This window comes from Corvus moneduloides, chromosome 1 (genome assembly GCF_009650955.1).
Source record: "Corvus moneduloides isolate bCorMon1 chromosome 1, bCorMon1.pri, whole genome shotgun sequence".
Classification (NCBI taxonomy): Eukaryota; Metazoa; Chordata; class Aves; order Passeriformes; family Corvidae; genus Corvus; species Corvus moneduloides.
In genome coordinates, this window is record NC_045476.1 from 38,302,761 (window position 1) to 38,330,297 (window position 27,537).

The window sequence follows — 27,537 nt, forward strand, 5'->3', positions numbered from 1 at the left end:
AAATGTGTTTATAAAGTACTGTGGGATGCTGGGATTAATGATTCTACTGGTTTACATATTTCAAAATTAATCACATTGAGTTAACAGTGCACTTAACTCCTTCAGCATTATTTGAATAAGATTTTGCACTACTGAGCTGATGGTCTTGTGACACAACAGAGCACTCACCATTTCCATGTGGGTGCTGTGTGCACAGTGGAGGGGTGGCTCAGTGTTGATATATTTGTACTGTGCAAAGAAAGAGTTTCCTTGCTGGGAAGTGGAAAGAGCATGACACCCCTCCAGATATCATGAAATATACTGGAAGGAAAGAAAAAATCAAACAAAAGCCTGATATTCTTTATTTTTATTATAATTTTAACAACATGAGTAAATTGAAATCTGTAAGCAAAGCAATTACATGAAGAGGGTCTAATAAAGTTGTTCAAGCTACAACCTACTTTGATTGTTGAATCAAACTGTATAAAGCAGGCTGCTTTGATGGGTTTTTAACTTCCACGAACATAATTGGCAATGACATCTTTTGCTTTAATGGCAATGGTCTTCTGTGGGCTGGGAGTTTCATAATCAGCTGGAAGTAAAAAAAAAGATAAAAATAAAGATTGGTCACTCCTAAAAATAGGAAAATTGCTGAGCCAAGTCCTGTCCTCAGTTCAGCTGGTGAAATCTCACCAGCTTCAGCAAGATTGGATTCTTTTAAAATTTTCCCTGGCTTGAGCAAAAAAGCGAGTCAGAATCTGTGGATCAGATTCTCAGAGGTTTCATGTCTAAGGGTGATTAAGGATCTTAGAAAAGTCCAACCAAGCAACCCAACCCAAACACTATAAAGGTATTCACAGGTTATTCCCAGAGGAAAAATGTTAAGAGTTGGAACTACAGTCCTTCACAAAAGGTACAGTCAGCGGTCCAGATTCTGTCCTTGGACTTCAGGGGTAACTTAAAAGCTAAGAAAGAGAATTTTCCCAAGGTTACAGCTATAATATTTGGACTGTATTGAGGGAGAAGGAGGGATGACACAATGTATTCAAGTCAAGAAACAACAACACATCTGCTTTGCAGCCACTAATGTGGATGCTGTAGTAGCTTTTTAATATCGCATCTCAAATCTTCAGAGAAGTGAAACTCATGGCATGTTTTCAAACCATGTCCTTCTGTGGTAGTGCAGGAAACCACCCATCTCCAATACATTAGGAATCTCTGTTTGATGGGGTTTTGTGTATTCTTCCCCTTTGGCAGATTCTCCAAACCTCACCATCTACCAGCCAGTCTTATGAAACGTGAGAACCATCCCAGTCCTCTTGCTTCCAGCAACCTCACAACCCCCTCCCAGGGAGCATGTTCTCCACCCTTTTAAGGACAAGTACCTGCTTTGCTCTCCATCCAGGAGGCAGTGATATGCAGCAATGTCTTTCTCCAGCTGCTGTTTGCTAGTCAGCAGATTTTCACGATCCCTCTGCTGCTGCTCAGTTTCTACTTTGATTTCTCCCATCTCTGCCTCCAGCTTGGAAATGACAGAGCCTAGGTTCTGCAGTTCGATGTCGTGCCAGTGCTTGGCATCGTATAAAGAGTTCTCCAGACCCCTCTTCTGCAAGGGCAGGGCAGGAGAAAATAAATCAGTCAATTTTCATATGCTTCATAGTGATTTTTATTCAGGTTTGGCCAATATCTCTATTGACTATATATATCTTGATAATTCCTTTCTTTAGCTACCTTGATACTAGGTATTATCCTTAGAAAAGTAGAAGTACTTTTACAAGGTGCAGATATTCCTCACATTTTCTAGTACTACACTACCGAGCAATCTCAGTGAGGTTATTATTGAGTATGAATACACTGAAGATTGAAATTTGGAGCCTAGTTGTCAAATGTGGGACACTTAGAGCACCATGTCAATCAAGAAGAGCCCAGAAATGTCTGGCATCTCCGGAAACAGTACCTGGTGGAAAATGGGATTCATTCTTAACTCTGCATCCCAAGACGGGAATGTTCCCCTCAGAAGGTGTGTTGAGTTCACACAGAATACACCCGCTGAAAGCCTAACATTCCTTACCAAGGTTCTCAAAGATTCAGTTTCTGCTTGCAAGCTCTGTATTTTGCAGGCAGTTTCATGGAACTCGGTTCTGAGGCCCTCCACCAGCTCTTCCTCCTGGGTTCGCACGGCAGCCGTTGTCTCAGCCTGTTGCTGGTAAAAGAAGGTGACTGTCATCACAACCTACACAAATTATGGTTTAGCTTCCTTACATACCAAGCTGACAGTAATATTTTCACAGTTTGTGGCAATTCTGACTCTAAGTTTGATTCCTGTGTATTAAATCCCTCTGTTGAACAATTCCAGATACTTCTTAGTGTCAAAATTATCATGTTTTCTAGGCATTTACTGTAAAATGGCTTATGCATATGTGTATATACTTAATCCGTGTCAACAACAGCTGTTCAGAATTCATACTTGTATGTTTCAAATTATTTCTAAAGAGAAAACATTGCTGTAATTGTTCATTTTATAGCCATACTATAATATTTCTTAAAAACTTGGGTGTCTTCACTTAGTCTATTGTACTTCAGAACTATTCACACCTTAGTTTTTCACATAAGAGTCTATGAGTCAGACAGCAGGTCATATCACAGGGGTCAAAAAAAATTTCTGTTAATTAAGTCATTGTTATGATATTTCCTGCTCTTGTGGCTTGGGAGGTTTTATAGGTGTTTAGTTCAGGTTCCTTGAAAATAGGTGAAGGAAAAAGTACCTTAGTAAAAATAGAATTTCTATACTTTTTAATAAGGGCTGAAATCAATGTTTTTCAGCCCAGAGCTCTGGGCTCTCTAGAAAATACAATTTTTCAGTCAAAACCTGCATTTCTTGTGGTTGATGCTAAAATTAAACTATGCAAAATACTTCCATCCCACTCTGAAACTTCATCTTGACCCTGCTTTTCTGATTATGCATTCTTTTATTTAAAATCAAATTTTAAAAAAATCTAGGACCATGCATCAAAAATAATTTTTCTTTTGGTACCATCGTGTGAACCCCACACCTTGCACATTGTGAACGAAACAGCCTCACTGGAAAAAGGTCATTTAAGTACCAGTTAAGTCTTAAACAGAACTTTAGATTTAGGAACCTAAAATCTGTTGCAGAGAGATGAATTTCAATCCAAACACCAAAGCTGTCCTTTCTAGCAAATTACACAGATTCTGTGTTTTCTGGAAATGCCTCGTTGTGGCTTGTGCTTCAGAGAGACATAATTCTACCTGACTATTCCTGGTGAATCAGTGATCATGGACCTGCCACTCTTCAGTAAATTGTGCCTCCTAAATTGTGTTGAGAGTGTAGTCTGCATGTTATTACGCTACGAGGACTTTAAATGCCTCTTTTTAAAGAGATACACCGGAAAGGGAAGGTGCCTTTGCATCTATATTTATAGCCTACACCCATTACCTGCAGCCTGGCTTTCACATTTACCCTGCTGGTGGCTACCTATAAATCTAGCTTGCCCTCACCACAGGTGACATTGGAACCCCTGCAGGAGCTACCCTAAGCTGTGAACCTGACCTTAGTGGTGTGAACAATAGAACAGGCAGGTGGAGTAGATGCAGGTGGCCACGTCAGGCCCTAAACATGGAGGAGGACACAGCAAGGAAGCACACACTGAATGCGCTCTAAAGCTTTTGGGTCACACAAGGTTTCCCCACCCTTCTTACAGGATTACCAGCCCCAAGAGTCCATGTGTGGGGTGCTGCTGGGCATGACACTCGGCCCCAGCTTTGGGGTTCCTTCTGTGGAGAAGTGCTGTCTGTGTGTCCTCTTCACTAGGCAATTCATGTTTTCTGGGGACTTTTCCTATATCCAAGATGCCCCATAAGGGAAAGACTATACATGTGGTGACCACAAACAACTGGACTAATGGGGGGAGAGGATGAACTCATCTTCCTAAATATTTATCATGTTGTTGGTTAAGTTTCCTAGGAATCTGTGGATTTCAAACACATCTGTACAGTTCTGAGCCAAGCATTGTGCGTGAGTGCAGGTCAGTCTGTATTTCATGGAATCCAGCTAATGACAGGATGATTAGGAATGGAACACCAGCACCCAGAGTTGACCAGCATAATATTTAAAGAAGGGAAGTTACTTTGGAAAGCTCTTGAGAGTTCTGGGAACATTTTCGCAAATTAGCAAAAAAGGGAGAAACAACTGGCATAACTCACAAGATTTTTCAAAACCTTTTATGAGAACAACAGAGAAAGCTGTGTAATTGCGTGCTCGGGGCAGAACATTTCCATGGATCAACAGCTAGCTGGTCAAGAGACAGAACATGAAGAGGAAAATTAAGGTCTACTTCCATTAAGACAGAAGCTTAACAGCTTGATGCCTCAAGGTCTACTGCCTTGGGAATGAACTATGAACTAGGAGGATTTATGGATGACAGAAAACCATAGAGATTAGCAATGAGCAGGGGTAGATGTGTGGACTCAAATTACATGAATGAACAGCTCATCAGGAAGTAAAGCATCTTTCCAGGGAAAAATATTAAATAGTATGCATGTCTTGCAAGGGTTTAAATCACTTTTGTCAATTCAAGGGAAGGTTTTGACCACTACAGACCAAAAAGTGCACAGGTGAAACCAATGGATTTGAGTGTTGAGGTTATTCATCTAAAAAAGGCCCATGTGAAACCCCATTAGGTATGACTTTAAATTGGTGTGTTTTGGTGCCCAAATGTCCTTGACAAATCTAACCAAGACTGCAAATCTAGTCACAAGACAAAGCAAATGAGGCAAGGTAATTAGTCAGAAAATAACAAAAATACTGCCCTCATGTCTAAGTCAGTGCTAGGACATGATTTGAAAAACCTTGGTCTGGGCTGATCATGGCTACACCAGGGAGTAGGTGTAGAAAAAGGAAATTAAAATATTAGGGACCAAGGAAAACCTCCATTGAAAAAGCTGGTAATGAAGAGCAAAGGAGTGGAAGGAACTGCTCTCCCTCCTGTGATGTCACAAAAGAGTAAGGGCAAGTTTGTCACAGTGTGGATAACCAAATAATACAACTTAGCCACCGAGATTATAGAAAACCACAAGCTTATTTGATAAAAGCTAAACTCTTGTTATCTGCATACATGGTAGTAATCTGAATAGATCTGCATCTGTAGGAGATCACGCAAAGCTGCATAATCTGGGTTTAATTAGTGGGGAAAAAGCCCCTAGAATGTCACACCAGAACCAGAACTGATCTTTCCAGAAATCTGTGATATTCTGCTTCTTCATTGCATTAAAAAACCAAACCAAAACAGGAACAACTGAAACTAGTAAGAGCTTAGACTAAGATGGCCGAGTAGGGATGGGTTGGGTATCACAGACATGATAGAGCAGTGTACTGTGAGCTGGCAGTTTTCTCCCCAAATGATATCTCTCAGCAGCTAAAAGACCAGATACTGAAGGTATGAAAGAAATAGGAAGAAAGAAGTTGTTAGGGTGTTTTTGCACAGGAGGAGAAGGAGGAGGAACAAGCAGGACAGGCAAGTAGGAGCACTGAAGAATTTGGCACCATCAGGGTGATGCTCATTTTGCTGAAACCTGGCAGTGGGTCAGGAACAGATTTTCTGGGAAGAGCTCAATAGGTTACTGAGGATGCCCTGGCTTTTCAGGGCTGCATGTGCTTTGTGTGGAGGCACTCTCCAGGCTTGTGTAGTTTATTACTGTGTCACTCACTTCCTTTGGACTGTATGAGCTGAAAATCAGGCCCCACAGACTAACCTTGTGAACACTTTGCTTAGTAACAGTCTGACATTCTCAAAAACTTGATGGGACCTCTGGGATAAATCCCTCTGCTTAGCTTCTTGTGTGTTTCCCAGCAATTTTGGTATCACTGTTGTCACAGGATTTTTCTTCTTTATTTTGAAAATTAACTCAGAGCTTACACATATGTTTACAAAACGTATTTCTTGGTTTTGTTGTTTTTCCTTGCTGTTTGCCCTCGATACCGCCTACACCTCTCATGGCAGCTCTTGGAACAGGGGGGATATGTTTGATATGTTTATATGGTTTTGCTAAGTATTTCTACAGTACTGCTGCAGTTATGATTTCACAGAGAATATCCTGAGTTGGAAGGCACCCACAAGGATCACTGAGTCCCACTCCTGGCCCTGCACAGGACCATCCCCAAGAATCACACCAGGTGCCCAAGAGCATTGTCCAAACACTTCTTGAACTCTGCCAGGATTGGTGCTGTGACCATTTCCCTGGGGAGCCTGTTCCAGTGCCTGACCACCCTCTGGGTGAGGAACCTTTTCCTGATATCCAACCTAAACCTCCCCTGACACAGCTTCAGGCCATTCCCTCCAGCCATGTCACTGGTCACCACAGAGAAGAGATCAATGCCTGTCCTGCCTTTTCCCCTCACAAGGAAGTTGCAGACTGCAGTGAGGTCTCCCCTCAGTCTCCTCTTCTCCAGGCTGAACAGATCAAGTGACCTCAGCCGCTCCTCATACAGTTTCCCCTCAAGGCCCTTCACCATCTTTGTTGCTCTCCTGATTTACTCTGTCATGCTCTGCAATAAGAGCCAACTCAGAATGAGATGGCTTCTAATATACAGGATCATCTACTGAACTTAATGCTTCAGCTCTGCAAAAGTACTTACTTCAGCCAGACAATTTGGAAATGAGTGATCCTTCATGACACAGAAAAAGCTGCATTAAAAGGCTGTGTTCAGACTCAGCCTCAGGAGAGGAGAATTCCTATTTAAAGGGAATGGTTATTATCATCTCTTTTCATTTCTAAGTTAATATCTAGTTTTCCCACTGCTGCCAAAGGAAACAATATTGAGGAGAAACCAACAAGGACTCTGTAGTGTAGAGGGCAATGTGTTTTGCCCTCTTGATTTATAGACCCCTGTAAATTATTAAGTGGAGGAACAGCCCTAGTAAGAAGGGTAATAACAGTGGCTTATCCTACACAGAAGGTGTCAACTGATTAAGTTTGTTTTCCTTAGCCAACATTTCAGAGCCCTTGAAAGGCTCCCACAGATACCTGAGATATGAGCAGGGCCATTTCCACCAGTGCTTAACTCTATGCATCCCAAGAAAGCCTTTATATTTATAAGTGCATTCTCCCTTGGACTTGGACCAAAACACCTTAGATTTTTAACGTCTTTTTTGTTTCAAAGAAAACCCAAACAAACACCCAACCCTCAAAGTTATTGCAGAATATTTGAGAGATTTTGTGTTTGCTTCAAATCCTGTGATGCTGGAGAGGGTTACAGAGTGCTGACCTTGGTACGGAGCAGGGCACCTGTCTCAGCACGATTCTTTTCAATGTCTCTCTCCCAGTGGATTCTGATTTTTTCCAGAATGTCATCCAGGCCACTTCCCAGGGGAACATCAAGTTCTTCCAGCTGAGATCCAGCAAGCTGCTTGTATAATACCTTCACATCCTTGAACAAAAATAACAAACATAAGGAAAGTGAACTGGACAATTGAATGGTATCTTCAGAGAAGCTCAAGGAAGAGCTCTTTTGGCGCCACAAACAGAGAGAGTAATTAAATTTGGTCCCAAAAGGTATCTCTACATTAATGATTTAGTGCACAGAAGGGTTTCTTTTTCAGATGTGGATTTGCTTTGCTTCTTCATGGGATCTCTTCCTGCAGATCTATGTACTGGAAGAGTTTCCCCCTTGGTGGAAGGAGACTGAAGCCCTGAACCAAGGCAGTGCCTGGAGCAGCCCTCTGAACAGTGGCAAGTTTCTCCAGCAGCCAGTGCTTGACACATGCACACTGCACAGCTGGGACCCAAAATCACCACAATTATATTGCCAATAAAGCTGCAGTGTGGACTTTGGCCAAGGAACTAACAGCTTACAGGATATCAAACACTGCTCTTCCCTTGCTGCTGCACCATGCAGGAGCATGGGCATGCACCTACTGGAGACACAAGATGTGCAAAGCAGCAGGAGCTCTACAGCCTCGCAGCTTGTGTGAGACATTGTGTGTGGTTTTTGCATGTGCATGTTAGATTAAGAGGATTCTCCTCTGTGACAGCATTCTGTTCCTTCATTACATTTAATGGTCCAAAAACATGTAACCAGTGGAGAATTAGCAGGTCCAGAACTGCACACTGCAAGGTAGCATGTCAGTTGTACCTCATGTTCAGGAACACAAGAATTAATGAGATTTTCACACGTATCTTAACTGTTTGGCACTGCAATCCTTTTATGTCAATCTGTTTATTTGTGTTACTGGCACAAATAAAAGGTAGTGTAAAAGCATCTGGGAATTGTATTGGTAAGCAATGGCCCCTGCCAGTGACAATACTGGAAAAAATGGATGGAAATTATGTGAATTATGAACCTGCAAGAATGCAAACCTCGAAATGTGCCCCACTCCAAGTTCACAAAAGCTTCAAAAGGACTTGGCATGGATTTGCTAGTGGGAGCATCAGTGGAAAGAAAGGTTTGAATTAGTTCAGGAACTCCTTGGGACTTTATTGTGCCAGAGCTCAGCAATAGTTGCTTCTAGCCTTTATTCTGTGTCTTCTCTTAAGCAGCTTCCCCTGGTGCTGCTGCCATGGGAAAACCAGGCCTGTGCTGAAGTGGTTCTGTGAATGCTCAGGTACTCCTGACAGGTAAAGAAAGGAGCATCTCTCCACCCTGCAAGGGCTCCTTGCTGGCTACGTGAGGATCAAGAGGGACAGGTGGTGTTCTCATTATGCCATAGCTATTTACAGAGAACAGCATCAGCACCAGCTTTTCTGGTTTCACAGCAGTCACTGCAATACTTGGAGGTTTAAAGGGGATCTTGTTTATTTCTATCATTTTTCTCTTTACCCTCTTATCTAAAACAACTTCCATCTTTCTCCTATCATGCACTGGTGTTGAAGCCACTGGTTATTTTCTGCAAAATGCCAGCCTTGGAATTAGACTGATGCAAGTAGGGAGCTGGTGATGCAACCCCATCTTGGCAAACCCATGTTGCTGAAATCTTGTGGTTGGAGGAACAACTGGTAAGAAATGTAAGGTAGGATAATGCCTTGCTTTTGTGAGCTATCAAAATTCAAGCTCTAATCTTACTTTTGAGGCACCAGCACAGTTGCTTGCTGTCCCTTATGAGAGATTAGTAACAGCTCCATATTCAAGTCCCCATGAATAAAGATGCTGATTTGTGTTCAATCCTGAAATCCCTGCTGAAGGCAGTAAACCACCTTCATGCAAATGGTGTTGGTGAATGCAGTGAGTAAGCAGGAAAGTATTGCAAAATTGGGTAGTACAGGCTTCTCTTCTGGCTGCCTGTCTGTGGTGGTGCATCCTCCCTACCCCCTCGGGCCTCTCTGTGATTTCAGGAATTCTTTATAGACCTCAGCCTTAATCAATCAATGGCTCCTGGCTAATTAAGCTTCCCTTGAGCTTATCAGAAACACTGTCTGCTCCTAGGAGCTTCTGTTGCCTAACAAAGGAAGGGGATGAGATAGTCAGCTATCCTAGCATAACCTTGGAATATTATTTGCCTGAATCATAGCCCTAGTGGAACAATATTTTTGTTACCAGGCTTCTGAGGAAAACTCCAGTAATTACCATCTTGGATTACAGCCAGGATGGAGACTGACAGATGACTGGAACCAATCATTTTGTGACTCTATAAACAGTAGTCCTGAATGACGCCCTTTGAGATTTCCTGGACTGCAGTGGGCTGTGAGCAGCAATCTCCCTCTGACTGGGACATCCGCTCGCAAGCTCTCAAGTTTGCAATACTCAGAGGACTGTTGCCAAAAGCTGATGGTGGGGCCTGGGATATCCCCACTACTCCTCAAGGCTCAGCCCTCACCTGTTGAGAGATGCAGAAGCATCTGACTTGAGTATTGCACTGAACTTGAGGGAATTTTTTAACAGGCACCTTTGTACATGCTTCTTCCTGGCTGTGTGTGAGTGTGAATTGGTTTAAATATCCTATAGCAAGTATAGTATGAATAGTGCCATCCCAGATCTATAGTTAAGTTACTGCTGTGCTTATAGGAAATCCTACTGGATCATTTTGTAAATGTTAAATTAGTCAGTGATCAGGTGTGGATAAATCCTTTAGCTATAAATCAAGTCTGAGGTAAAGTTTGGACTCAGCTGCACCTAATCTCCATCAGGAGTTTAGAAAGCCAGGAGGTCTGCTCTGAACCTCATGATCAATGGGAAGGCCTCCCCTAACCCTTTTGAACCTTTATCCTTTAGCACCTTTACCCTCTGCATCCCTGATTTCCATGTAAACCATTCTAGATTGATTCTAATCCAATTTTCCTTAGTGAGCTTCATTATATAGTAAGTAATAAAATGAACCTTGCCATCAAAGTTAAATTGCACTTTCACAATTCATGTTAAACCTGCTTTTGCCAATACCTTTGATGGTGATTCTTTAGAGCCACTCCTTCATACCACTGTCCCTGTGACTTGCTTCAGTGGTGTGCTTCTCAAGAGAGACTCAGGTTTGGGAACCGAGCACTTTGCTAAGCCAAGCAGGGAATATTCCTAAGAACCTGGCTGATGCTCAACATTAGTGCAGCAGGACCAGAGCTGGTTCCCTGCACATGAACTTTCTCCTTCCATCAGACCTCACTGCTGAGATGCCCACATACATGACTGTGCAGCCCCTTGACCACCACGTGGTATCTGACAAGAAACAAAGTGATGGTGTCTCTCCCATGTCACATTTTTCAAATGAGAAAGGGTTAACACCTAAATGTGAGTAATTTGATAATGCCTCAGGGGTTAGTCCTTTGAGTTAAAAGAGAAGAAAGAAATAGGAGTAGGTTTCAGGAAAATCCCCCCACCCAGTCACGGCAGGTGGAGTTTTTAATGTTTGCTTTGCACTAGATGTATGATACCAACCAGATGAAACAGGCACACACTGGCTTTGCAGTGTCCCGAGTCTGGACTTACTTCTTCATGATTCTTTGACAGCAAAGTTAGTTCTTCCTTCATGCTTTCTATCTGACTCTCCAGATCCATTTTAGTTAAATTAGCATCATCAATCACTTTATATAGGGAATTAATTTCATCTTCCACTGCCTTTCTGAATGGCTGCTCATTTTCATACCTGCAGAGAAAAAAAAAAGCCAAACTTCAACATAGCACAGCTCAGCAATTAAAACCTTTTTTTTGAATGACACTATTTCTGCTGATGAGTAAATGTGTCCCAGACAGAGGCACAGAAACACAGACAGTATTCTTTGCTCTCACCTTGTCTCTTCATACTTGAAGTTAACTGCCTGAAGTGCCCTGTCATTAATTCAGAGTGTAAGAAAACAGGCCAAGTTAGCAGTATGTGCTATGGTGGTTATCAACCTCATAGGATTCCAGAAAAAGCATGGAGAGGCTCATGGTCCCTTGCTAGATCTGATATTTACATACAGTATCACTATGGGTGGCTTTTTCTCAGTTGTCTTGGCTGCAAAATGAGAATACCTACTCACTTGTCTACACAAAAACCTATCAGAGCAATGGTTAAACACACGCACATCGAGCATTGCTTTTACTAACGGACATGCTGATGGAAGTCTGGTCTGTGTTCCAGGGTCCTGGCTCATCCCTAAGACCAAATCCCAGCAGTATCAAAATAAAGAGGAAATTTGAGTGGTTGGTTTGTCAATTAGAATTGCTGTTAGAACAAATGGCTCATTTCCAAACCATGGCTGTAACAGTAGGGAAATTTTGGCAAGCAGTTTCTATTCCACAGCACTGCTTGCTGCATTGCTCTTGTTTGTAACTTTTTGGTTTGGGCTTTCCATTGAAAACGTGGATTGCATTGTGAATCTCCTTGGGTGGGAGACATTTGTGCCAAACCTGTCCAACCTGGGGACCTGGTGGCCAGGAAGGTTAGACAGGAGGGGCTGGCAGGTTAGTTGGGAACCCACTTCATAAACACTGCTCCTTGATAGCCACCTTCATTGCTGGGAGTTTAAAGCTTGGGAGAGTGGCAGCTGATCCCAGGAGCTTTCACTATGCAGTAGATGGACACAACATTGTTTTTTGTTATGTAAACTGCTTGTCCAAGTCTGCTGACACTTCTATAGAGTATTTTTTAAAAACTACTTAAAATATGAGTATAACTTGCTGGATGTAAAGTGAAATGAGTATCTCAGAGTTGTACCTTTCTGAAATAAAAGGCAAACTTAAGAATGATGAACACATTTTGGTTTTATGATTAAATAAACTAATGCCACAGAGAGAGAAACAGAAGTTTAAGGGATGATAAAAACCATGGGAGATAAAAATCAATTAGTTTGAAGTACAGTTTTTGTGTCAGAGCTTGCAAAAAGCTATTTGTAAATGAATGAAACCATTATGAGTAAAAAAAGCTACAAGGATCATGTCTCCCGAGTAAAATCGAAAGATCTTTGTGCACTCATACACATGAATATCATGCTTTTCAAGCAGAAAGACAATAAAAAAGTAGTTTGCCAGTGTTTAAAATCTTCTTTTACTACTTATTTTTCTCAGTAAAGAAAAGGAAAATCAGCACAGCCCATTTCTGTTTTCTTGTCTAATGATGTTTGTAGTGGTGCAGGTTTTGCTTTTTCAGCTGCTGTAGCAGAATGATTGTTACTTCCAAAAACACTTGTGTGGTACTGAAAATTACAACTAAAATGCCAATGGAAGTTTGCCTTTATAAAATGCCAACCCAATTTTGAATGAATACTGACCTCTCCATGAGATACTAATGTCTGTGTTAAGACAAATGTCTCTGTTAAGAATAGCCTAGGTAATTTTTCTTGTGCACATTTTTGTTACTATGAATCTTCAAAATCTTCCAAAATAATGTTCGCACCATCATTATTTTTCTCCCAAATCAGGGTGTTAAATACGAACCCGCAACTTAAAAAACAAGCCCATTCTACTCCCTAACATTACACCCCTAAAAAAGAAGTGTTCACCAAGGCAAAGTTTAAAGAAAGTGGCCAGCTAGGTGCCACCACAGGACTACCTGTCTTTAAAATCTTCAGCACAGGCTTGAATATTCTCGGTGTGCAGCATAAGACGAGCATTTTCAAGGACTGCCTCACCCACCTAGAAGAAAGATACAACAGAGCTCAAGCAGTGAAGAGCTTCAGCACATGTATCTTAAGCAGATGTACAGTTTTGATTCTGAAAATAATTCTTTATCCTAGGGCTGTTCAAGTGACTCATTCCAAATAATTTAATCAATTAGTTTTGTACATATAAGTTCACAAATTCTCTGCAACTAGGCTGTAATTTGTCATCAAACTGCTTATTCCTCCTAAGTACTCATCTTCTTGTAGAAACACATTTATTCTGATCACCAGCTGTTTGCAAGGGGCAAAATTCATTGCTGTGCACAAGGTATTTTCATTGTTTAAGTCCCACTTATGCTTTCTAGATAAAATTTAAGCAGCACTTATGCAGTTCCTATTCTACTTCCCATATCAGCAGTCCTCTTCAGGGTCGTCCTCCTCAGGGAGCCACGGAATACTTGTTGCTCATGCCGCCTGCGAGCCCTCCTCAGCTCCCAGAGCGTCGTTTTCCTTCTCTTATGGGATCCTCTAGGCTCTTGCGATAGATATGAGACCTGAGAAGCCTTCAAAGATTATTACACTGATTGGAAAGATCGTGCAAATCAGACTGTGGTATCATTGCTATGGCTCTGGGGTGTGTCTCTAACGTCCAAGAGGCACTTGGAGGGGCAAGTAAACCTGAAAGGTTTGTGACTTAGCAGCTTGTTGTGATTCAGGAAGGTTAAATAAAATGATAAAAAGGGAAAAAAGACCACTGCCTGCTCTGGAGTCACACATGTTCTGAGCTTGGAGGTGACCAAAACCATGCAGAATTCAGTACCAAGCTTAGAGTGATCACCTCTGCAAGTAACTGTCTGGAAGCTCTTGACATCCCGTGATCCATGCTGTCACTCTGGAAAAGCTAAACTGAACATTTCTTTGGTCTTTTTCAGGAGGCACCCATGAAGATTTGCAGTTAAAACTAAATCACCACATGAATAAGGTCAGATTTTCTTCTTTTGGCCAGAAGAGTTCCTGAAGCAGAAAAATCTTTCCTTAGATAATTAAGTCCATAACTAAGTGAGATTGCAAATCACCCAAAGCATTCTGCTCCTCCAAGGTGAAACACACCATGCAATGTGGAAACATCAAGGCTGCATCCAGACAAGTTATCTCAAGTGGATCTCAAGTGGGATTGTTGCCCTGTGTTCCCACCTGCTCTGAGGCTGCTTGGTGATGGGGTGGAGGTGGACATGCAAGGCTGAAGCATTTCAAGGTGGTCATTAACATTTACCTTCATGAAGAGTGGCTTACTGCTCCAAATGTCTTACAAATGTTTGGACCAACAAATGTGTAATACCTGAAGGCAACTGGTAAGAAGAAATGTGGAGAAAGAACCGGTTCCTTCACTATCCATTATGTCCATAGTGGATCATGAAGTTAAAAGCACTCTACATCTTTTCAATCTGACAATGAACAAGAGTTAAGAAAGTGGTTTTCTTAATTCTCACCTACTGTTAGGAAAAAACAGGGAAGGTGGCTGTGGCTGGAAGCCTGAGGCTGGAGCTTGTTTCACACCATTGCATGGGGAACCTATTTTACTTTAATAACTGTGGGATTTCTTGTCCAGTTCCAACCAATATGATAGAGGGATAGGCCATCACAGAGACATCCAGTTCTAACATGTTTCATGAAAATAGCATCTGGACAGAGAAGAGAGATCCTGTAAATACTGCCACTTGGAAAAAAAAAAAAAAGAAAAAAGTCCCAGTTTCAGCATGGGAAAACTGGGGAGTGCAGCAAAAGCACAGGAGTCAGAGATGTCACAAAAGCCACAGGGTGTGGGCAAAGAGATGGCCCCTCACCACACACCAGCCAGCCCTGCTGTGTACAGAAGAATTCTGTGTGGTCACTTGCACACAGAACTGGCTGCTCTTCATTGTTCAACCCCTCATTTCCTTCTCCCTGATTTTTTGCAGCCCCACTTTACCAGCACTATCCTAACTCCCCAAACCCTGGGTTGTCCGTCTGTGGAATTTTATAGCAGCTGAGCAGAGCTGGGACTTTGGGGACATTCTACTCTTCTGTCCTCAGGTTCCCTTGCACCAGGACACCTGAATTTCTCCTGAAGGATGGAGAATTGGCATTTAGTCAGCCCAGAAGTAGAGGGACTTCTTTGACACAAGCTCTGAAATCTCGGTTGCTTTATTTTTCTACCTTTATTTTTTCTTTTCTTCTTTCCTACAGAAGTCATTTTGTCTTCCTGCCAACTCATACATGTGTGGATCTTCAGAGAAGCTTTCATTTTTTCTTGACTCAATCAAGGAGCAGAAATGCTGCCCTGTGATTTGCCCTGCTCCATTGAAACAAACTCGTTTGCCTCTGGCAGGGATCCCACGCAGTTACAACATCTTACCTAAAGCCTGATGCAAATTAATGTCTTTGAGGGAATTGGGAACATCCTGCGAGCAAAAGTAACATTAAATCCTGTGAGCTGCCCAGTGTCACTCAGAGGCATGTTAATGGCTGAGTTTAGAGGCTGAATCCAGCGTGAAATGCTTTTGGGCTGCAACAAAAGCAGAAGCAGGCAATAGCTGGTGAATTTCTGCTGCCTAGATTTCTGCATCTATATGGAGACAGACTGGTTTTTGAAAGTGTTTTTCATTAGTGATTTTGTGGATTTATTGAGGCATTTGAGGTAACTTTTACCTGCCCCACAGTACGTCTTTATCATACTCCTGAGAATTCAGTCAATACCCCGATTCTCCTCTTTGTAGACCAACAGCCAAGGGCTCAGTGAGAAAGTCCTGGGCTTTCCAAAGCTGCACAAACCCCTGAACTCTGCCACATAAGTAAAAATGGTATAAAAAAAACCCCCAAACGCATGTTTTGAAGACTTCAGGGATGAGTGTTGCAGTGGAAACCAGCAGGCACCAACTTTTCAGCCCTCCTGGAAATCACCGGTGTACCCTTTAAATCTACAGTGAACTTGAAGGGTAATTAGACAGTAATTTCTAACTACTGTCTAACATGGTACAAACCATGTTTCCTGAGAAATTCCCTCTGATTTGCATGAGCTCTGAAAGCCCTTTCCTAGGCTCCAGAAGAAGAGATGTAAGTCTTCCATCTAGTGGCTCTTTTGTTTGATTTAATTCTCCTGTTAATCAACAGCTGGCTGCAAACACACAGCATTAGTGAGACACATGTACTAAAACACTTGATGCAGCAGTTTAAGAAACACCCTTTGTGTCCATTGGAAACGAGAGACTTTGCAATGCTGCAAGCACTTAGACATTGCCTCCTCTGCTTGTAAGGCAGAAGGCAGTGCTGTCCTGCCTCAATGTGCTTCTGGGAGGCTTAAGTCCCTGATGCTCATGTGGCATTCAAAGAGACAAAATGGGAAGTGTTAAAAAAAATGCAAATATTATTACTAATAATAACTCCTTCCAGTCACACATTTTCTTTCAGCACTCAGATCTGTGATGCACATACACCTTTTGATCACAATTTTTTTCAGCTCTTGAATTAACAGTGAATATCCATGGTATTAAACATCTTAAGTACAAAGCAGCAACAATTTTCTTTGATTTCATTGTGATTTTATAGACATGAAAATGCAATGTTAATTTTTTGGAAGAAAAGTCTCATCAAAACCTGCATCAATATGCTGGCCCATTTGCTGGGCTACAACTGGCATCAAGGATAAAACAGCTGCTTCAAGGGAGTGGGCAGATGCCAGACTTGATAAAGTGTGATGTGATACAGACACTTACAGGGAGAATTTATTCCTTATCCCTGGTGACTAGCAACTTTTGATTTTTAACAGAGATTTGGCCAAGTTTGGCATGGCAAGATTTACTGTGCCTTTCAAATTCTTCGCTGTGCTTCATCTGTAGGCTTTGTATAGTTTTGCTTTTCTTACACGTGTCTAAATCCTTTCTGACTGCTACTAAATTCATGGCCTCAGGTGTGGCCTGTAATAATGAATCTCATGGCTTAATTATTCATGTAATGGAAACTTCTCTGGCTTTTAAGTTCACTTCAGTTAAAGCAAATGTCTCCATGGAGAAAGATCAGAAGATGCCGATCTAGTCTTTTCTTCCACACATGCAAGGGAATAGTTGGTACCAGACCATTGCCTCCAACACATCTTAATTCCCAGCTAAACTCAAGGCTAAAAGCCTGCAACCTGCACTGCCAAGCAGTAAACTCATAATGGTCCTGGTCATGCTTTCCATGTTGAACCTTTTCTCAGAGCCTGAAGGAGGAAACTTGGAAGGCAGCAAGAGCAACATTTGTTATATCACCTCAGGAAAGGTAATACCTGGAGAGAGGTTGAGAAGATTGATGGCTCCTTTGCTGATTCTTGCTGCATCCAGGGAATTTCGACTTCATGTATGCATCAAATATTTTGTAAGTACACAGGACTGCATCAGAGAATGCCTGGTTCTCAAAGCAGGAGATACCTCTCAAAGAAATGATCTGTAAAACTGTTGCCCAAGTACAAGGAGAAAACCTCACACCCCCTCACAGCTGCCTGTGAAGGCAGCCCAAATTTATGTTGGAGGTGGCTGAGAGAACATAATTAAAACTAATTCACTGCCATCCTCTGTAGGGCAGTGGATCAAGCTTTGTGCCACTTTGTGGGAGTTTGTTGTACCTTAGATGAGTAGCAGAGTGCTATTTCACCCATTTGCAGACACTGATTATGCACTGTGTTGTGCCAGAGTGGGTCACAAGTAATACTCAGCAGCTCTCCTGGCCCTGCAGGGTGTGAGTCCAAATGTGGCAATGCCTTGGGCTGTTAGACCTGTGTATTCTCCAGGCTTAATAATCACACTGATTAAATGCTGATAGAAAGGCCACGTGCAAATAAAAGTAGCTCTACAGAAATACTCTGGAGTTCTTTCAAATGCTCCCAACCACACACAGGATGTTATGATCAGTCACGCAGTGATAAAATTGGTCCAGGATGTTGATTCCTTCTTCCACTTTTGTGTTTTCTCCTGTGATCTGAACTGCACTATGTGCCTGCCATCTCATAGACAAAATAAATCTCTGTGTCTCCCACACAGCCCTAATTAAACAGTCATGGAGGTTGAGCTACCCTCTTCTCTCTGTAAACTCACTGAGATTGTTTCAAGCATCCACTTCTCCCAGGTGCTGCCCTGTTCCCTGGGAAGGAATTCCCATTGCAAAGAGTCTCCTATTCTGCAGAAGAGACACATTTGATTAGAGGTAGAATTTTCCACAAGAAGACCAGGATGAAGCCTGGAGAAGAAGAGTATGTGCAGGGTAAAATTAATATTTCTGTCATGAAATTGCAATTCTGTCATGTGAATTCCTCTTGGCGAGGATTTCTCATTTCCCTCTTTTCCTGCAAAAATCCTTTCACTTTGCGCCTGTCCCAATTAGTGTGTGTCCACCTGCTCTGCTAGAAGCCAGCTGCCCAGGCAGATAATTAACACTGGGAGCTGGATAGTGGCTTTCCATCATTCAGCTCCCACCAGTGATCCCCTGCTGCAGCCACAGCTCTGACAATTGCCAGGAAACACGAGTGGTTTTTCCTGAGGGACCCTGCACTCACACACACCCTCTGAGTCACCCACTGACACATTTTTTCCCTTAGCTCTGTGTTTGGGGGATATGCTGGCACCAAGTTGTTTTTGCTGGGAATGCAACTACCCAAAATTTGAAATGCTGGAACACATCCCAGGAAGCGCAGGAGGGAAATGAGACTTCAGGTCTGCTGAAGTCTCGCCTGTGCCACTGTAGAGATGGGCCTGTCTCATTTCTGATTTTGGGACCAGGAGAGTCCTACGTCACCACATCCTTGTCTTCTCACTACCAGGGCAAGAGGAAGAGGCTCCTGCCTAGATCCCCTCCCCATTGTGTATTTCTCTTTGCTGCCTCTTGTTCAAAAACTGTTTCTATTATGAGTGCTTGGGCTAAACCAGGTACCTGCTTGAGTGGTTTTCTGCCCAAAACCTTCATAGCTGCTTTATGCGGATGGCACCGAGGGGTTTTACGGCTCACGGGCATCTCTCCTGGCTGAACCCGTGGGCCTGGCCAGGAATTGAAATGAGTGCTTAGATTTTACAAGAAGCTGAAAATGGGGTATGTCACTCATAAAGAAATCAAGGTGGATGTGGACATCTGCAGAAAATCTGAATGTATTTACAAAAATGACATTTAGGAATGTATCTGCCAGGTGTCTCTCATTTCTGTTACACCTTGCTCCTGAATGCCTTCTACTTTTCTGTTTGGGATGTGTTGTGGCAGGAGGGTTCTGACTTTGTGTGATTTCAGCTGTTTCTGTAGCAACTGACTTTGACATTATTTTAATAAATAATGGTTTTGATGTTGATGCTAGCATAATTTTACCAATTAGCTCTAGGACAAATTAGTTGAATGGTGCTTGGGCTGGATGAGGTCCTACTTTCATTTTTGGTTAAATGTTTAGTAAAAAAAGCAAAGAAATCTATTAATCAGAATCACACATAACAGCTTGGATCATATCCCAAAGACAAAAAGACAAAACCCACTAAGTGATGCCCCTTTTATTGATTTAATTGAAGCAATTCAGAAAATTTTATGTGTTCTCTGATGCGTTTTGATAGTTAAATGGATATGGATGATGCTAATCTTTTTCTCTTCTTTTCTATGATACTCACAAATGCTATTACAAAACAGCTTTATTTTTCTGATTTTCATATAGGAAGAGCCCAATATTCAGTCTAGATTTCATTATGAGATTCTCTTATTTACTCATGAAAAAGAAAGGTAGAGGCAAGGATGACTACAAAGAAAGGTCAAAGGAAAGTAATTTGGATGAAAAATTATTACATGAGCAGATTCATCTGCACTGTTATTGTTGGGGATTTATATAAAGCAAAATCAAACAGTCCTTTCTAAAGTATCTAGGGTCCCATATTTTTGGTCTTAACCGTAAGTCCTGGTAGGATTTACAGGTGAAATCTACAACTACAAAATGAGACACTGGTCTGGAGAACATGGGATGGCAGCTGCAAAGGATTAACTCCCTGTCCCCCACCAAAATCCCCATCTGTCCCAGTGGGATAATTAATAGCTTCGAGGCGATGGCTTTTTGTACCCCAGGTTCAGAGCACCCCTTTCCTTCAGCAGCTGCTCCCTTCAGGAAGCAATAACATCATTTGCTAATACTAGAAGGTAGCAACTTTAAAAGCTGGTTCTTAACTGGGTGTTTCTGCTGACATGATCTCTGTACAACAGCTTATGCCAACACATTCAGAGTTCAGGCAATGCTTGTAGCATTCTGGGAGAAGACCTGCCCTAAAAAATGCAAAGTAAACCTGGCCAGCCCAAGTTAAAGCACACAATTGTCCCAGACAACTTAAAGGTGGCTTTCAGGCTTTCTGAAGACCCACTGATGGCATTTTTTGTGCCCGCGCTAGCACTGTTGGGAAGAGCTGTGCAAGATGCCGGACTCCAGGTCTTCGGAGTCCTGTCTGCTCCCACTGGCTGGGAGCTGGGAAGCCAGGACTCATGTGGTGCACCAAGACTTCAGCAGACAGAGCTCTGTGTCTGCTGTAAGCAGGACATCAGTCTGCAAGGCCTTACTGGTATAACTGGTCAGCAAAAGGAATTCTGTCTTGTCCGTGAGGTCAATGCAGACACCATTTCAGACCCCCACAATAAAAATTTGTGCCGTATGGAAAATATGGGAGAAAGGAATGGTGGGGTGATGACAAAGGGAAGGAAGGGAGTCACTCATTTGTAGCCATGTAATCATTATTTTTAAATAAATAGAGCTTCTGGAAATGTTATTAAGCAAATAAGGGATTAAAGTAAAAATCTGAATTGCTGATTAAAAAAACCCCTGTAACGTGCTTGTAATGATATTATGTTGAGGGATAACCTAATTCAGTCCTAGCAGGTTTCTTTTAATAATTTTGATACTCAGTGTAATAACCACAGACTTTAAAAATTAAAAAAAAAAAAAAAGAAAGAAAAAAAGAAAAAAAGAAAAAAAGAAAAAAAGAAAAAAAGAAAAAAAGAAAAAAAGAAAAAAAGAAAAAAAGAAAAAAAGAAAAAACCCCGACCCGTTCTAACCAGCCCAGACTTCGGCGCCTTGGGGTGCACTTCAATCGCTCCCATGCGCACGATGCCTGAGGCAATTCTCCTGCTTAATAGGCATTTTCCACAACACACTGTGAAATGATAATGCTAATTATCATGAAGATAGATTTTAAACCCTCTGTCTAGGGCACCGCGCTTTGAAATCAGACGGCATTCATGAGCAGCCCGGAGTCGCTAATGACCCGTGCAGCTCCCGCCCGCTCCCCCGGCTGCCGGCACCGCTCCAGCGCTCACCTGATGGTAAATCGCCTCCCAGTTCTCCCGCAGCGCTCCCCAGCTACCCACGCTGGCCGCCTTCTTGTCCAGGTAGACTCGGATGTGCTCCTCCAGCTCCTGGTTGACCTGCTCGAGAGCTCGCACCTTCTCGATGTACTCCACCAAGCAGCCATTCAGGCTTTCGTAGGAGAGACCCCTGCTCTTATCCAGCCCCGGGGCCAGGGGCACGGCGGCGGCGGAGCTGCGGAGACCCTGGAGGAAGACGCTGCTGATGCCCAGGGCTCTACGGGACACTCGGGTGCCCAGGCTGCTCACGCCGCCGGTGGGAACGGTGCCCACGTAGACGCCGGGTGGTCTCGACAGGCTCCCTCCACCTCCGACGCTCACCCGGCGGCCGGGCGGCCCCGAGCTCTCCGCCGTGGAGGAAGAGGGCTGCTGCCCCAGGAAGGACGACCGGCGCCTCGGCAAGGGCATGTTGTCGCTCCAGCCTGCCGAGCACCGCCGCTCAGCCCGGCCGCCTCGCCCCGCACTGGCGGCAGGGATGTGCCGAGCCCAGCAGGTTGGGCTCGCGCGGGATTTCGGCTTTGTGCGACGGCTTTCTGGAAGGGGGGCTTTGTGCTGCCTGGGAGCACCCGTCACATTGTCCGGGCGGCTGCTGGGTCAGCAATCCCATTTCAGGAGAAATCTCCCTGCTGCTGCTGCTGCAAATGTGGCAGATGAAAAGCACAATGGTGTTTACGGGGACAGCGGGACGGGGATTCAGTACAATGTACGTGTTAAAATACCAGCAGTGTTTTCTACGCTGACACCCAGATGATTTCCTACTCTTATAGCCACAAGTATCCAGATATATATTACAAATGCATCTGCTTCTCATGCCAGTGCTTGTTGCAGACATAGTCTACTTCAGCAAGACATTTTTTAAGCTTAGCAAAACCCGAACCTCTGTGGAGTCAACTGGGCCACGACTGAGCAGAGCCGAGCCAGCTTTTTGCCACTGCAGAGCATTGAATTCTCCCTTGGGTCTGCTGCAGCTTCTGGGTTTCTCTGCGCTTTGGCTTCACCACCCAACCAAGGCACGTTGACATAAACCCAGCAGATTTTATAGGGACAAGCAGCCTCATGTCCACCCCTGCTTAGTCAGCTTAACTTCACATAATCAATTGCACTTTCTCTGTTCAACAAGGGCCTGTTTCACTTTTTGCCTGCATGACGTGGTGACAAAGTGAGGCAACTGTGAACTGAAAGAAAAGGGCAAAAGAGTCCTAGAGACTTACTGCAGGGGAAGAGAAAGATTTCCCCTGCTCTTCTTCTCATGTCAATGTTCTTTAACTGCTAGTGATCAGGTGGGTAGTTCATAGGTAATAATAAGCAATGAGTAGGATGTGTTCCTGGCACAGTGTGATCCTTCACAATACAGTATCAGGTCTAGCTTTTTCTACCTACACCCAGGGATACTTCACAGCCAGGGTGCCGTTCCAAGTGTAGGATTACTGTGTGCACATCTTTGTAGGCACGATTGTAATGTGCTGATGTTGGGCATTGCCCTAATGCAGTGTAGGTCTGTGCAGGGGCAGTGGTGTCTTTGTCGAGACAGGATACAATCAGAAATCCCTGTCTTCCACTGGTGCCTAATCCTGGCTGGCCGGGTTGATGGCTGGAGTTTGTTTCACTAGGTTTTTTTGAGAACTGCAAGGCTGCCTACACTCAGGTCACCATTTCCAGGTTGTGTGAAGACTGGGAACAGTGCAGCATCTCTCAGGCCTTGCAAATACTTCTGGCTAGTTTAGGTATTCTGCCTTGAGATTATCAAACAAACTATGCTGGTTAAATGAGAAGAATCCTCCAGTACTTCTTACACAAAGTTTTCAGTGTAGTTGCTCTGTGTCAAATTAGAGAATCTACCTTGCAAAAGTAATACAGGTACAGAAAGCAAATGTAATATAATAGGGACTTTTTTTTCAAAGAACTGAATTTAGTTTTCTGTAACCTTGTTCCCTCTTTCCACCTACCTCTTCAAATAAAAATTAAGATCCCTATGGTATTGTTTTTGCTCTTGGCAATACCCTCAGGAAATTTTTACTCTCCTATCAAACAGTGGTTTCCAGGAGGCTGATTAGTAATTGATCATGAGGATCACAGATATCATATTGCATAATTTTTATCCCACAGTGAAAAGATATATACCCAAAGTGCCTGTCCATGTTCATACACAGCCTTGTCATCCTGCCTGCCCTGGTCTCCTCATGAGAAAGCCCTGCATTACTCTCTGATGCTGAGCAGAGAAACAAATATCCAGGAGAGCCCCTGTAACATTACAATCTTCCAGTTTCTGGAAGCCCATAGTCCACATTCTGGTTTGTGCCTCGGCATAGAAGAGCATGTGTGGGATGAGGAGAAAGGAGGAGCAACGATGCCTCTGTGGCCCACTGAGCCAAGTCTGGGTCTGACAGCATCCATCATTCAGCAAAGCTGTCACATTGCTCTGACTAACAGCAGCCACTGGGACGCTGTCAGTGGGTGGGAACAGCTGGACCAGATGTGCCATTGCTGTAAGTCCCTTTTCTAATAGCAGCCGTGGCTCACCTTGAACAAGGCATATGGTTAATGATGCTACACTAACCCTGTCCTGCTCAAACTTCCCTGTCATCCGAGCAAGCATTAAACCTGAACAGCCAGTGGCAGGGAGCAGCCAGCTGGAGCAGGGGGTAAACTGCCCCTCACAGCCTGCTCCTGATGAAGTGAGCAGTGAAAGCAGAAAATAGTCTAGCAGGACTGGTGGCCAGAGGTGGGGAGAAGGAGGGTGAGACTTCAAATGACAGAGGCCATTTCACTTGCTGAATGATATCAGAAAGCTATTTGAGAAGCAAAACTGAAAATTGGTCCCACAGTAACAGTTCTGAGTTACTCAAAGAGAGACCATCGATTTGGGCAAGGTCATTCCATGTTCCATACTAGTCTTGTCTTGTAGCAACCTATTTTTAATCCATCCTTTAAGCTTCGTGCACCCTTACTATTCCCTTAACACTATTAGAGTCTGCAACCTAGTACTTAACAAGGTAGGACAGAATTGCCATTTTGCTCTGAAACACTGTGTTTTCCTTCCTAAGGGGGAAAGGAAAGTCTCAGAGAGAAGAAGAGGGTATGAGGAAACTTGATTCAGTGACACCAGCAGTCTAAGCACATAAGATAAATAAAACAGTGGGGAAGTGGAAATGTGGTCAAAGCCACAGCATTCAATTGGTGGCAGTCCCTAGTCACCAGATCTCAAAATTTCTGATAAATTCAAAGGAATTTTCTCTTCCTTTGAAAAGAGCACTCTATATGCTTCCTTTGAGGCTCCGTGATCTTCAGGAAATAATTCTAGGCTTATTGGACTGAGGTGTAGCAACTCTGAGTCCAGTGTGTAGTGTGGTTAAAACACTTACGCAGGAATAAAGGTCCATTCTTGTTCTTGCTTGTATAAACGAGTTTTGGAGCTCAGACTGGAAGGGGGACAGTAAAGGGCTCATCCCAGTCGGTGCTCAGGCAGCACTGGACTCACACAAAGGATACAAGGCTGGCACAGGGGCTGTACAGACTGCTTCTGGCAACTGAGCTGGCCCTGTCTGGTTTGCACTCCAGCTTGGCAGCCTAAAGGAAAGGAGCGACTGAAGTCATGCTGAAGTAGGAGAAGGAACAGTCACTGAGCAGGAATGCTTATGCTCAGCTGAGTGATAGCATGTAGGATGCAGGATGCTGTACCCACCACATGCTGCCTGCACCAAAAGCAGCCTTACTCAGTATTTTTCCAGACCATGTATATTTAGCAGCAGTTTGTAAATGAGAGTGAAGCAAACAGTCCACCTGACAGGTGTTTTGCTTAGAAATACCTTTATTTTATAAAGCCACAGTTTGTTCTGTAAAGTTTTACCACACTTATAAAAAAGGGGCTGACAATTCTGAGGGACAAAAGAAAAGCTGAAAACATTTCTTGTAATTCAGGGTTACACAAAGGTTATATTTATAATATATATATATTTATTTATAATTTGGAGACAGTAGAGATGAAACTGCAGTACAGGGGCAGCTGCGGGGTCATATTTCGGAGACTTGCTCGTGTCCCACAAAGAGCGTTTCCTGACAGAAGGGGTTCACCAGGACCATCCCGCTGTCGCGGTAGTCGCCGTTGGCCGGGGAGCGCGGCTCGGACAGGTGGTCCTAGGGGAAAAACAGAGCAGCAGATTGAGCACTTCACACCCTTCACCCTCCGCAAGCACACAGGGCACTCCTCCCAATCCCCCAAAGGTGCCTGAATGTTGTGGGCTGTGACTCTGGAGAGCCAGGTTTGGTGAGGTGGTTTTGCCCTTTGTCAGGCAGGAGCTGTGAGTGAAGAGTTCCTCTGAGGGTTGGCTGATTCTTTCTCAGCCTGGCGACCCACAAGTCAGATGCACCAAGTCCCTTTGCAGACTTGGAGCTTCCACATTTCTTGGGGTTTTTTCACTTTATTGACTCATTGCAAGTGTTTCCTGTCTCTCAGCTGTGCTTGACTCCTCAAAGATGCATTTTCAGCTTCTTTTTCAGATCAGAAAGCCACATATATGGGTCCAAGCCACCTGAGTATGCCCCAGTTCAGTCATATTCTGATCAGGTTTAAATGACCCACCTTTGGAAGACCATCCTGTATGTGACTAGGCCTGACATTTGATTCTGGGCAAGCTAGACCAGGTCCTGCCTTAGATGGAGCAATGTGATTGCCAGCGAAGTGGGGTTAATGAAGTAACTGTGACTGTTTGTCTAATCACATCTCAGAGGCTCCTTTCTAACCCTCTTTTTTTTTTTTTTAATCACATGAGCTAGTCAGCTAGCTGATCTGAAAATCACTTCAGCATAAACTCAAACTCTCCACTGTTTCTAGGTTTTAAATACTTTTGAACTAAGCTGAATTATTCTCTGTCTCTGAGGCCAGGGAATACATTTCTATCAGTAGGATCACCTGCCCATGTGTGAATAATCCCACTGAACCAGTCAGATCTCTTAGGAAGGGGCTGATGAGTGTACACCACCACCACCACACACCCCCACATATTGATGTTCTGATTACTTTTGTACTGGGAACACTCACTCCCTGAACTGGTATTTGAGAAGTTACAGGCAGCTCCTGAGACATAAATGCACAAAATTTCTTTGCATTATTAACTCCCACCATCCTCCTTCTCTGATGCTGTGTGGCACACGCACAGTAAACTGACTGTCAGCAATGAGCCAGCCCAAAGGGCTCTCCTTAAGCCACCATGGCATGGCTTGACATTGGCTGAACGCTCACAAGGAAGAGAAACCCAGGGACAAATTCACCTAGAGGTGGTTAACCTCCGTCACCACGCAGCAGTACGGATCAGATCTGCAGTGGCTGGGAATAAGATGGCAATCCAGTTTTGCTGACATATTTATCCCATCTAATATATGTGTAGGAGTCAGTCCTTCTCAAAAAGCTGTTTCCCTGAACATGTGTAGGGATTTCAAGGCTTTATTAATAGGACTTCCCCTCCCCTCCTCCCAGCATGGCTTCAGTTACAGTTTTCAGACACCAGTTCTGCAAGCAAGGTACCTCTGAAGTTTCCAGTGACTGGATCTCTCTTGGTAACTCTACAGCATGCCTGTTGAAGTAGTCCATGGTAATAGCATTATTCCAATAGCTCAGGTTGTTCTCTGGGTTAGATGTCTTCTTCTTCCTTCTCATGCAGCAGACTGTCAGCAGAACTGCTGTCAATAGAAACATGTCAAAAATTTGGTTATTTCCTTTCAATAGGGACTCATCAGTACAATGGATTTGTACTTTATGTTACTTAAGGAGAGGGCTGGCGACCTGTGTTCATACGCTTCAATCTCAGTCAGTCCTCACTCTCTGCTAACAAACCCTACAGAATTATGTCAGAATCTGGGCTACGCAGACGAAGCTTTGGGCTTGGCAGAAGATGCAGTTTTTACTTTCTTTTTGATGTGAGTGCATAATCTTGAAGATGTGGCTGCCTGATTAATAAAAAGCTTTGTTGTTGTAACTGATGGTGTTTTAATACCTAAGCAGGGATTTATAGACCCTCTAGGAGACAGGGCATTCCTCAGAGACTGAGAAAGATGCTTCTGTGGGGATCTTTTCTGTGTCTGGTGTGTTTAGAGGCTGCAGTGATGAGCACATCAGCAAGTGGGCAGTGAGAGATACCTGTCCTAGCTCAAACAGCA

The 27,537-nt window shown here is 43.4% G+C and overlaps 2 protein-coding genes across 9 annotated transcripts in view; both read right to left on the minus strand.

Moving 5' to 3' along the window:
* Nucleotides 1-324: 324 nt before the first annotated feature.
* BFSP2 (beaded filament structural protein 2) lies at nt 325-21,919 on the minus strand. The gene is made up of 7 exons (XM_032106500.1): nt 21,337-21,919; nt 12,954-13,036; nt 10,910-11,066; nt 7,265-7,426; nt 2,051-2,182; nt 1,365-1,585; nt 325-571 (listed from the first exon to the last, which is right to left on the minus strand). Exons 1-7 carry the CDS (start codon nt 21,790-21,792, stop codon nt 568-570), a joined length of 1,215 nt encoding a protein of 404 aa, XP_031962391.1. The 5' UTR covers nt 21,793-21,919; the 3' UTR covers nt 325-567.
* Nucleotides 21,920-25,172: 3,253 nt separating this feature from the next.
* The window catches only part of TMEM108 (transmembrane protein 108), a 161,977-nt gene continuing 159,612 nt past the window's right edge, over nt 25,173-27,537 (minus strand). For 7 of the 8 annotated variants that reach the window (XM_032106606.1, XM_032106597.1, XM_032106613.1 and 4 more), the window contains 2 exons: nt 26,906-27,060; nt 25,175-25,518 (listed from right to left, as the gene is read on the minus strand). In XM_032106606.1, coding sequence (XP_031962497.1) covers nt 25,396-25,518; nt 26,906-27,060 — 278 coding nt within the window. In that variant the 3' untranslated portion in view covers nt 25,175-25,395. Of the gene's footprint in view, nt 25,519-26,905; nt 27,061-27,537 lie in introns of all 8 variants that reach the window. The other variant, XM_032106581.1, reaches the window with a different exon arrangement.